Raw genomic sequence first — 12,695 nt, 5'->3', positions numbered from 1 at the left:
TTGTTAATTTGTCTTTTTAGCTCGGCATTTTGTAGCCCAAGTGTGCCCACCAGTGATAAAATTCAGCTGAATCTATCTGTATTGCGCGATCCGAGAGCGCTGCCGGCGGGACCCTTAGCCCACCCGCCTGGAAGTCATGACGCCTTGTTTTTGACCCCCTGCGCATGCTCAAAGGCTCTACACATGCATGGAGGTGCGTATGAGCTTAGCGAGCATGCACTCACATTTGCGAGCCAGTAGGGAAAGGTAAGTAAATTTCACCCCTGGTGCCCACCCACTTTCTGAAGAGCTTAAATGACCTCTCTGCTAGAGGGTTTCACTTTATGAGCGAGAGCTGGCTACTGATATTGTTGCATTTTAACTACTTTAATTCCTCAAGGTGCTCTGCCACCTTGTCTGATTTGTAACTCCGGCTTGCAGGTATTGCTGATCAAAAGGATGGTATTCAGACAGAATGGTTTAGGTTTCCATGATGGCTGTTACTGTCATTGATCTTCAGTGTGTATTCCCCCATTTCTAATCTAATGATTGGTATTTAGAGCAGCTTTTTGCAAGCAAAGAAGCTTTTTGTATTTTTGTACAGGTAATCCTTGACTTACAACAGTTCATTTAGTGACCATTCAAAGTTAAAATGGCACTGAAAAAAGTGACTTATGACCATTTTTCATACTTATGACCGTTGCAGCATCCTTACAGTCACGAGAGGCCAGGCAAGGCGAAGCGCCCCTCAACATGATTGATGATGAGTTGGCCATGCCCACCCAGTCACATGATCATCCAACCATGCCTACCCAGCTGGTCATTAGGGCAAAGAATTGGTTGTTAAATTATTTGAATCCCACCACTGAATCAACTTCATATAGATCTTTTCACCTTTAAAGCCTATCTGTTTTATTTTCAAAATTGCCCAGAACTTCCCTCCAGAGATCATTGCTAACACTAAGATGTATCAGCCACAGGTACTGTTCAAGTTTTATATACCACGTAGCCTTTTTTGTTGCTTCCTCCTGAGAGCCATGTTGCGCTGCCAGTTCTGAAGAGCCCGATGTTGAGAGGGAGAGCCCTGGGCTACTTTCTTTTCTTCCTCAGGTTTCTTTCCGTAAATTCCAAAAACTGAGATTGCACAAGAAAGCTGTGATTCCTCAGGAATCATTCGCACTATCTGAAAGGAGACAATGACAAATTCAGAAAGGCAGGACAATCCTGATAGGTAGCCTAGCTAATTATGCTATCTTTTTATGCTGTCTGCATGATCCATGGCACTGATCTTGAAGGCGGGCTCTTGAATTTCTCTTGCTTTGTCCTTCAGACATATTGATGAGTTTGGGTGATGACGTTCTTTCAATAGCTTCATTCTATACTAAATCAACTAGCTAACATATTGATAAACACGGTGGCTACTATGCTAACATTGTTCTTTGAAAAATGGGCTGCTTTGGCACAGGAAGGAAGAACAGTAGAAAAATAATATAAAAGTAAAGCAGTAGCGGAAATGCAAGGCTGAAATAATGAAAAAATAACATAAGCCCTCATTCAGTATAAATTTGATACATTATGAAAAACACACCAAAGAACCACTGCATTCCCAGAATCGCTTCAAAACAAGAAGGGTTGCATTTAATAAACAACAACAACAAATTTTTAAAAACCTACGGAAAAGTTGATTTGGATTAATATATTCACAATACTTTTGCATTTTTGTAATGCTGCAGTTAAATTATGAGACCTTGTTAAATAATCAGATATCAATGGAAATATTTAGCTAATTTGAAAATAACAATAATACAAACCTGAGAGTGACCTTTTTTTATGGCTTCTTTCTTGAATTCCTGGAGAGTTCCTAAAATGCTATATGGGGTGATATATCCAAACGTATCAACTACTGGTCCTTCTACACCTATAATAATATTAACATTTAATATATTAGAAATGTTAAATAAATCATGCAGCATACACATTCTGAGACAGTACATGCAAATTCTTCTATTTCTGGCTTACAACTGGGGATCCACCATTCAGAATGTAACCAAAAATGGCATGCACTTAGAAATTTTAAAATTCTGAAACCCGAGAATTGGTTCTAAGCCACTGACAGTCCCTCCATATAAACAAGGAAAGGAAAGCATGCAAAGGCTGACTTCTCGAATTCTTCCCATCCCCTTTGCAGTAGTATTTGTTTGTATGTGCATACTAGGAAGTACAGGGCTATGTTCTGGGACCTATGACCATGGGGAGGGGAGGCTTAGAATGTAGTATAGGTAATCCTTGAGTCCCAACTACCTACAACTGGGACCAGAATTGCTGCTGCTAAGCAAGACAGTTGTTAAATGAGTCATGTCCAACTTTATGACCTTCTTTGCCACAGAAGTTAAGCAAATCATGGCAGTTGTTAGTGAACCACACACTTGTTAAGCAAATCTGGCTTCCTCTATTAACTTTGGTTGTCAGAAGCAGGCTGGGATGGTCACAAATGGCAATCATATGACCCCAGGATGCTGCAACCATCGTAAATACAAGCTGGTTGCCAAGTACACAGGGAATATTCAGACAATGTCTCCATGAATTGCCTATGTTGTTTGTATATGTAGATCTGAGAAATTCTAATCAAGGTGAAAGCTTATGTGCTGTGTGTTTCTACTTCGATTCATTTGTGAATTTTTATAGGGAAGTATGCGTGCAAAGTACGGTGTGTTTCATTCCAGGTCACAAATGGAGTAGTTGATATTATTCCAAATTTTTGCCCAATTCCCTTTCCTTATAGGGATACAATGCAGCTTTTTTTCCTGGTTTTTTTCCCCATGTAGTCCCCAGTCAAATCTGACTAATTTTCAAATCTATTCTTTCTTTAGCTGGCTTCTCCCAGTTTACCAAATTTGGTTCCACTATAGTCTCTATTCAGAGATTTGTCCTTCAGGCAGACAGTTCTGGGCTCCTTTACCTAGACCTTTCTTAACATTTCATTGGCTTGGAGGAAATAAAAATCTTGCCTGATTACTCCAACACTTTCTTCAATTGCAATAACCTAGTTATTTACCCATAAATTGAAATATGGATTTCTTTTTTTTTAGTGAAATAACTTATTGTCCTAAAATGGAATCTGTCATGACATAAATCCATGAAATCCTTTAACATCTACCTCATATATTTGTCTCCTCAAAAAAACCCTCCATGCAAATGTGAACATATTATAGAAAGATGTGAATGAAAACATGTATTAGAAAAGCTTTCCACACAAGATACAAAATGTACAAAATGTACACATCAAGAAATGTATGTTTTTCTTGTAACTGGTGAGGGTTTTTTGCAATTTTTTAAAGAATTACAGAATGATGAAAGACTTTGATGAAATAAAACAACAAAGGAATATAGTGATTCAAAACAAATACAGACTGATCTGTACATCTCTATCTTCATTTTATCCAAAATTAATTAAAACCCAAATAATCCTGAATTTAAAAATCTATTCAGGAATTTTTAGGTGTCAAACTGATGGGCTGGATGAGTCACGTGCAGACCACGCCCACCCCAGCTCCGCAAAGGGGAAAAATGTCACAAAATGTCACATGACGGCAATGTGACGTGGCAAGTTTGACATGTGTGACATAAGTCATGACTAACTGTACTGTTATTAAAGTAATAGTTTTTCTCATGTGCAAGGTATTCTCTCAGTGTGCATTCAATCTTTTACGCTCTGTCACTCATTATCTGAAGTCCAGATGGCTGCAATGAAAAGAAGCTGTCAAGGCACAATAGGGACTGCAAGAGGGAAGCCAAATTTCATGCCAGTTTTGTTTTCTGCTTATTGAAAGATGGACAAATGGCTCTTTTAGCACTAAATTATTTCACATTTTAACATCAGGACCGCAATATGAAAAAATAGAGACAACTGTACCAGAATAATTCAGTGTTTTCTTTGATTCATCTGGGAGAGCTGGATAAGCAACCAGCAAATTAGTTTTTTTCCCAATTTCTTGTGGCCTAGATTTGCGTACAAGGTACTTCTTGATAACAACAGGTTTCTCTTTCTCTTCTTGAGGAGGTTTTCCAGCCCGAAGCTACATAACAAACACATATTCAATTAAACAATATTTACAATAGTTCTACTGTTACAATTCTCATTATACTGCCAATAATAGGAGCTACCAAATGTATGCAAAAGATGAAATGAAGCTTGAGGTGCACTTCTGTCCCTTTTTATGAACAAGATGATAGAATCTTTTTTCTTCATGTCAGAATCCAAGTATCCACATACTTTCCAGGGTTTCCTTAGCTCTCTTACAACATTTCTGACTAACACCATGCCACAGGTACCTATTCCTTTTCCTGGCTTGAATACATCATATTGCATACATAGTACCCTATTATCATTTAAGCTTTTAATATAAATTGGAATAACAGTATTTATTTCACATAAAATGTACATAAATAAATATTTTCCAGGATGTCACCCATTGGTGCCTTACAATGAAGATACTATGTTTCCCATATGAATAAAAAAGAATCTGAAATATTATAACAATGTGACATACAGAAAGGCCATTTCCATATCAGTCACCTACAGCATCTTCTAATGTCATATTGTCTTTACTGAGTTTTTTTTAAAAAAATCCTGTTCCATTGGCACAATGATGATTGGATGACTCTAAAAGAGCCTACGGTCCTTTTCTTACTTGTGCCTCACCACAAACATGCCCTGGCAACATCCTTTTTTTGACATGTTTCCATTAGAATAGAATAGAATAGAATAGAATAGAATAGAATAGAATAGAATAGAATAGAATAGAATAGAATAGAATAGAATAGAATAGAATAATAGAGTTGGAAGGGATCTTGGAGGTCTTCGAGTCCAACCCCCTGCACCTTCATTTTTTTTCTCCAGTCAAGGGAGAGATGGCTCTAGTATAGGTCATACTAGGTCATATATTGGAAGTTCTTGGATTCTTGTGAGCTTGTCTCTTTGCACTTTGCCTGTAGTGCAAAGCCTGACTAGAGGCAGAGCTATAGGAAGAGATGACCACAAAAATAAACTTATTAACAAAACTGAAGCGAGGAACAATGATCCAGGATGATTATTTTACACACTCAACTGATAGAAGGTGTCTTCCCCACCACCAAGAGATGAGAGCAAAGCTTCAGTGTTTAGTGCTAGCAGCAGATTTCCTGACACTTCACTAGCAAATGTGGCTGACATCTTCAGAGGCAAAGGATCTGCTATAGAGACCAGAGGCAACACAACCCAGCCAGTCCCTGGCCTCTGAAGATCCCAGCCACAGATTTATTTATTTATTTTATTTATTTAAATTTTTATACCGCCCTTCTCCCGAAGGACTCAGGGCGGTGTACAGCCAAAGATAAAAACAGTAAATATACAAATTTAAAATATCAATTTAAAATACCTATTCAAGAGTGGCCGAATTAAAACCGTCAGATTGACCTAACCTAAAATACCCCATATAAAATTACAAAGGATTAAAAAATTAAAAAATTTAAAATTTAAAAATTTAAAAAATCAGTCCAGTCCCGCTTGTATAAATAAGTGAGTTTTTAATTCCCGGCGAAAGGTCCGAAGGTCAGATATTTGGCGCAAACCTGGGGGAAGGTCGTTCCAGAGAGTAGGTGCTCCAACAGAGAAGGCCCTTCCCCTGGGGGCCGCCAGCCGGCATTGCTTGGCGGACGGCACCCTGAGGAGACCCTCTCTGTGAGAGCGTACGGGTCGATGGGAGGCATAAGGTAACAGCAGGCGGTCCCGTAAGTACCCGGGCCCTAAGCCATGGAGCGCTTTGAAGGTGGTAACCAAAACCTTGAAGCACACCCGAAAGACCACAGGTAGCCAGTGCAGACTGCGCAGGAGCGGTGTTACCCGGGAGCAACGAGGAGCTCCCTCGATCACCCGCGCAGCTGCATTCTGGACTAACTGGAGTCTCCGAGTGCACTTCAGGGGTAGCCCCATGTAGAGAGCATTGCAATAATCCAGATGGGAAGTGACGAGAGCATGAGTGACCGTGCATAAGGCATCCCGGTCCAGAAAGGGGCGCAACTGGTGGACCAGGCGAACCTGGTAAAAGGCTCTCCTGGAGACGGCCGCCAAATGATCTTCAAACGACAGCCGACCATCCAGGAGAACGCCCAAGTTGCGTACCCTCTCTGTTGGGGCCAGTGACTCGCCCCCAACAGACAGCTGCGGTAGCAGCTGACTGTACCGGGGTGCCGGCATCCACAGCCACTCTGTCTTGGATGGATTGAGTCTGAGTCTGTTTCTCCCCATCCAGACCCGTACGGCCTCCAGGCAACGAGACAGCAGTTCAACAGGTTCGTTGGGGTGGCCCGGGGTGGAAAAGTACAGCTGAATGTCATCAGCGTACAGCTGATAACTCACCCCGAAGCCACTGATGACCTCGCACAACGGCTTCATGTAGATGTTGAACAGGAGAGGTGAGAGAATCGACCCCTGAGGCACCCCACAAGTAAGGCGCCTCGCGGTCGATCTCTGCCCCCCTGTCAACACCGTCTGCGACCGGTCAGAGAGATAGGAGGAGAACCACCGGTAAACGGTGCCTCCCACTCCCAAACTCTCCAACCGGCGCAGCAGGATACCATGGTCGATGGTATCAAAAGCCGATGAAAGATCCAACAGGACCAGGGTAGAGGAACAACCCCTATCCCTGGCCCTCCAGAGGTCATCCACCAACGCAACCAAAGCTGTCTCCGTGCTGTACCCGGACCGGAAGCTGGACTGGAACGGGTCTAGATAGACGGCTTCATCCAGGTACTGGGGAAGCTGCCATGCCACCACACTCTCTACAACCTTCGCCACAAAGCGAAGGTTGGAGACTGGACGATACTTACCCAAAATAGCTGGGTCCAGGGAAGGCTTCTTGAGGAGGGGTCTCACCACCGCCTCTTTCAAGGCAGCGGGGAAAACCCCTTCCAACAAAGAAGCATTTATAATTCCCCGGAGCCAGCCTCGTGTCACCTCCTGAGTGGCCAGCACCAGCCAGGAGGGACACGGGTCCAGTAAACATGTAGTGGCATGTAACCTCCCCAGCAGCCTGTCCACGTCCTCGGGAGCCACAGAATCAAACTCATCCCAAACAACATCAACAAGACGTGTCTCAGTCATCCCATCCGGATCATCACAATCTTGGTCCAAACTATCCCGAAGCTGAGCGATTTTATCGTATAGATAACCACTAAACTCCTCAGCACGTCCCTGCAAGGGGTCATCCCGTCCCCCCTGGTGTAAAAGGGAACGGGTCACCCGAAACAGGGCAGCCGGGCGGTTATCTGCCGACGCAATGAGGGTGGAAACATAGGAACGTTTCGCAACCCTCATTGCCACTAGGTAGGCTTTCGAAAAAGACCTAACTAGTGTCCGATCAGCCTCGGAACGGCTGGACCTCCAGGTACTCTCTAGGCGTCTTCTCCGGCGTTTCATCTCTCTCAGCTCCTCAGAGAACCAAGGAGCCAATTGAGATCTACGCCGGGTCAGAGGCCGCAAAGGCACGACACGGTCCAAAGCCCCAGCCGCAGCCTGTTCCCAGGCCGCAACTAGTTCTTCAGTCGTGCCGTGGGCAAGATCATCAGGAAACGGCCCAAGCTCCGTCAGGAACCTCTCGGGGTCCATCAGGCGCCTGGGACGGAACCAACGCATTGGTTCCGTCTCCCTGCGGTGGTGAGCGGCGGTCTGAAAGTCTAGGCGGAGGAGAAAATGATCTGTCCATGACACCGGTGTCGTCACTAAATCCCCTAATACCAGATCATTGAACCACTGTCCAGAGATATAAATCAAGTCCAGTGTGGACCCCCCCATGTGTGTAGGGCCATCAGTTACTTAGATCAGGTTCAAGGCCGTCATGGAAGCCTGGAACTCCTGAACCACCGTCGATGACAAGCCGGCCGATGACAGATTGAAATTCCCCATGACCAAAAGTCTGGGGATCTCAATCGCCACCCCGGCAAGCACCTCAAGCAGCTCAGGCAGGGCTGTAGTCACGTAGCAAGGAGCCAGGTACGCGATCAACAGACCCATCTGATACTAGCAAAACATAAGGAAATCTTCTGTCTAGACCATGGTTACCAAGCACTGAAACTCAATACTGTCCACAGATAAAGGCCATGAATGAAATTATCCGAATTAAGGAAAATTTTAATACTCACCTTTGCCAAATCTTCTGGCTTTATCGCAAGAGCCTGGATTTCGTCTCCTTGCAGTACACAGCTCACAGGTTCTGGCTCTTCTTGGAGTGGTGAAGAAGGCTGTTCAAATGGTTTGATTCTTTTTTTTTCTGAAAAAAAGGACTAATTTTCTGTATGGCATATGTAGATGTGTATGTGTGTACTGTACATACTTAAGAGACAGAGAAATGAGAGTGAGAGAGTGGGGGAGGGAGGGAGGGAAAGAGAGAGAGAGAGAGAGAGAATATACACCCATATTGTCTATATGCAATTAAAAATAATTCAGAAAACATTCCTCTTTTTTGGTAGGTAGGGTCATAACTGCAAGTAGGCATGATTGTCGTTAGAATTTTTATTATTCTATTATGTACGAATTCCTCACATCTTAGCATTTTCTCAGTCATATAGTAATTCCAATATATATGGTGGTTTTTGCATGACCAAATCATTTTTCATATTAAATTAACTGTATTATGCATACAATTAATTCAATATTATGCTGCTTATTAAAAATTCAGTTAGAAATGGTAACTTCTGGAGATATTACGAGGGCCATAGCCAAGACTTTGGGTAAAAATCACACCTCTGTTCTAAAGAGAGCTTACAAAGCTTCTCTTTGATTCCAAAGAGAAGTCCAAAGAGAAGCTTGCAAAGCTAAATGGTAGTTAATCAGAGATCACACATGCATACATAGTCACAAACATCCTGTTCCTGAATTGAAGAAAATGGACTACACAGAAGGGGAGTCAGGACTTGTCAAACAGTTGTTTTCCAAATGACCTAAACTTGCACTATGATAACTGAAGCAGGTCTCTAATACCCTATCACCCAGCCCTGATTTTGAATGAGATGTGTTTCTGCTTCATTGTAAGAATATTTCCTCTAGTCTCTGTTATTCTTTTCTATCCTATGGTACTTCTTGGTATGAAAAACCTGAAGCAATAATACCTCCAAAATAGCAGATTAAAATTGAACATTAAAATAGCATTCAAGCATCGAAATTCAGTTAAACGGTACAATGCAAATTGCCAGGTTTTTAAAAAATAGAAAATGCCTATGGTGTGGTTGGTCTTGACCACTTTCTAAAAGAAGAATGTTGATGGCAGCACCTTCCAATATATTAGTCATGATCTCTGTTGTTATAATGTACTGTATATGGTAAAGTTCATAGCACATTTCATGTTTTGTGCTGCATTCTGGTGCTTTCCTGCATCAGGGTTGTGTTTAACCTCGGTGGGGCAGGGGGGGCATGGACAGTTTGACATCACTCGTGTCGGGGGCGCTTGTGGTGGCCCAAGCGCTCTGCCAGCAAAAACAGGATCCTGAGTTCTGTTTTCAGCTGCGACAGCCTCCTGCAACCCTCTGCCAGCAAAAACGGAGCTTGGGAATGCCACCTGTGGTCCTCCCGAGCTCTGTTTTCACTGGCAGAGCAGGCCGGTCCTTTGCTGGTTCCAGGGCAGCCCTGGGGGCCGAATTTGACACCCCTGATTTAGGTAAAGCTTCACCTCATTATACAGTACAAGTCCAGGATTCAGCTATTACACAATCTTATCTTACATCTATTTTGAGAATCTATTACTTCTGTATCAGGCCAAATTTGATATTATTAGTCTGAGATGCTTACAGATCTTACACCCCAAAACAATAGAAAATGTCCTACCAGATACCTACAACATTTCTCATGCTCTTATCACTGAAAATATGAATCCTGCAATACAAATTAAATGGTGCACATTAATAACAAACACATTTGCTGGATCATTATTCATAAGCTATTTTTGGTTAGCTACTTCTCTCTGACTAAAGGAAGAAAAAAGAACTTTGAGGGTTCAATTGCTAGATATTACAAGTGCCTGCAAGAAGTGACCACAGAAGCTGAAATACATAGCCTGATTTTTTTCTGAACTTCAGGAGCGCATTTGTTGTTTTTATAATGTAGACAATATAGTCTGTTCCTTTATTCACTCATTAATAACATTTTAAAGTTATTAAAGACTACAATCATATTCTTCTACATTAAACACTGTTTGTCCTGGAACCTATTGCTACTGAATGTTGCCCATTCACTCTGTCTTCTCTCTTCACTTTGCACCCACATGCTGTGCTCTGTCTGCATTAAAGCATCCAGACTAGGATGCTCAATGCCCCTCTTGCTGCTCCTATCTATTTTTCTAAGAGTTTGGCGTCTAATCAAAACCATTCCTTATACTTACTTTCTTTAGCCAGCATAATGCCCATCTCTAACTATTAAGCTGAGCAAGCACTCAACCTTATAAAATGATTTAAATAGTTTAAATGTTTTCAGTTCAATGAATTTTAGAGACTGAAGGTACACAGTAAGAGAGTAAAGTATATACGAGGTCACACAGAGTTCATTAATCTGGTTCAAAAAAGCCTACTGTGGCCACTCCCATGGAATTAAAGAGAAAAGATCTAGTTCAGCATGGTAAACATTTTAATTAAAGCTGTTAATAATAATCCTTTATCTCTGAGGGTATCAGGACAATTACAGGTAACACACAAAGCATTATCCCTGTTTACTCCACTACTACTGTTAGTCACCGTAACAATACTAAACTATACCGAAAGTGATCAGACAGGCTGAGTTTTACATGAAATTTATACTAAGCCCCGGATGAGCTCCCTGTACTAGCCTACCGGGGGGCGTTCTACTGATGCGCGATTCCTTCTTTGTCATCTTGTTCATCGTGATGATCACCAAGCTCCGGAAAGACCCCAACTTATCCCAGGCTTGCTGCTGCGGTTCCAGAAGCCTAGAGAACGCGCAAGCCGCCGCGTTCTCGTTTCCATGGCAATCGTTTTCCTGCAGCTAGCCTTGGAATCCACTGCTTTCCACTGCTTTCCACTGGCTCCCAATCCCAAGGAGAGCTCGGGGGAAGTCGCGCCCCCACGGGACGGGAGCGCTTTCAGAGGACTCGTGTACGAAATCCGGCTCGGGTCGTCAAGGCCCCCGCAATTGTGCACGCGCTTCATTGCTCATAGCTGGCGTATTCAGTCTGGCCGTGAGCTTCTAGAGTTGTTGTTTTTCCATTAAAGATGCAAACGAAACCCTTTGAACTTCATTCGCCTGGCTCCGCAGCAGGGAATAGTGTGTGCAAATACTATTTGCTCCGCTTATACTATTTTTTCCCCCTGAATAAAGTGGCCCAAGCTTATTATTTTTCTTGCTGACTTTTTTTCCTGGTTCGTATAGGTTTTTAGGTTTACAGGAAAACCAAGCTTATAGGAAAGGCTGTTTCCTCAGTAATGCCGTATAAGTAGATTATCACAATTTGAGCGTTTTCCAGGTAGGTCTAGTACTCATTTCCTACTGACTATAGTATAAATGAGTTTTTATGCCCTTTTATTTATTTTTTCTGCCGTGGGATTTAGTTGTTGCTTTGTGTCATCCAGGACTGGTACCTGTTTTTGTAATCCATACAATACAGCTCTCTATCCATAGGATTGTTGCTGAAATGGTCAAGGATGGGATCTGCCAATGTTGCCTGTAATTTTAGGCTAATTATTAACTTACTAAAACCAATATTAGCATTTTAGCATAGCACTCTATACTTATTTTCTGACTTCAGGAAAATATTTTTTTCTCCTTAGCCATTTCTTTTGGTATGAGAGAACTTGCCTTTTCAACACCAAACAATATTCTGGAAGTCATTGCAAGTTTTAAGAAAGATTCAAATTCAGCTGGAAAAGGGAGCAATGTAATCCATAAATTTGCTGCTTGTGGAATGTTATCTAGAATCAATATTTTCTATTGTATAATTCTCATATGTAATCAGTGCCTTTTATTGTTCTATTATTTCTTTCTGAGGTATCACATATAATGAACTGAATGTATGTATCATTTCTGTACCCTGTAAAAAACTTAACCCTCTTTAATAAATCTATTTGCTTGTCTGAATTAATGGGGATTCATATTTTTGAGTGAGTGAACAAGCCCCTTTGGAAAGGTAAAAGTCTTTCTCAGATTCAAATCAAGCTGTTATCAGCTTCTCTCCACATTTGGGGTACCTGAATTTCTAGGCAACACTAGCTCCTACTGAACATTTCAGACTGTTGTGGGCATGCTACCTTTTTCTACAGTTGCTGGCGTAGCCCTCTATGAGAATGGAGGAAAGATTAATCATCTGGTTTACTCAGAGGCATCTGTCCATACAATACCCAGGTGGTCCTTTCCAAATCCTGGCTGGGTCTTAACAGTACTCCTTATGTGCGTACGCTTTTTTGAAAAAGCACCAGATCTCTATTTTTTAAAAAAGGATAGATGCTGTCAAAAGAGCACAATCAGAATACTGCAAGGTTGATTAAACTAGGAAAGAGTGTTGTGTGTTTCTAGTACTGTTGCCATAGCCATAATGACAAGGAATTTTGTCTCATCCAGCTGGTTTCTACAGTGGTTTGTGCAATACACCATGGTTATTTATGTGCCCTTGGGGGGATCAAGTGCTATTTTGCCCTAGATGCCATCGTAATGACTTGTTACAGATACCTTCAGACACAAT

At 42.0% G+C, this 12,695-nt stretch overlaps 1 protein-coding gene across 1 annotated transcript in view; it reads right to left on the bottom strand.

The window, feature by feature from the left end:
* Positions 1–11,032, bottom strand: part of MYCBPAP (MYCBP associated protein) — a 50,938-nt gene extending 39,906 nt beyond the window's left edge. Inside the window, exons 1-5 of the mRNA XM_058172455.1 lie at positions 10,834–11,032; positions 8,158–8,285; positions 3,893–4,055; positions 1,791–1,897; positions 982–1,162 (exon numbers count right to left, since the gene is read on the bottom strand). Of these exons, the coding sequence (XP_058028438.1) occupies positions 982–1,162; positions 1,791–1,897; positions 3,893–4,055; positions 8,158–8,285; positions 10,834–10,882 (628 nt within the window). The 5' untranslated portion in view covers positions 10,883–11,032. The remainder of the gene's footprint in view (positions 1–981; positions 1,163–1,790; positions 1,898–3,892; positions 4,056–8,157; positions 8,286–10,833) is intronic.
* Between the last annotated feature and the right edge of the window lie 1,663 nt (positions 11,033–12,695).

The sequence above is a fragment of the Ahaetulla prasina genome, chromosome 2 (assembly GCF_028640845.1).
Source record: "Ahaetulla prasina isolate Xishuangbanna chromosome 2, ASM2864084v1, whole genome shotgun sequence".
Taxonomy (NCBI): domain Eukaryota; kingdom Metazoa; phylum Chordata; class Lepidosauria; order Squamata; family Colubridae; genus Ahaetulla; species Ahaetulla prasina.
Note: the sequence above shows the minus strand (reverse complement) of the source record. Positions and strands in the feature narration are given on the sequence as shown.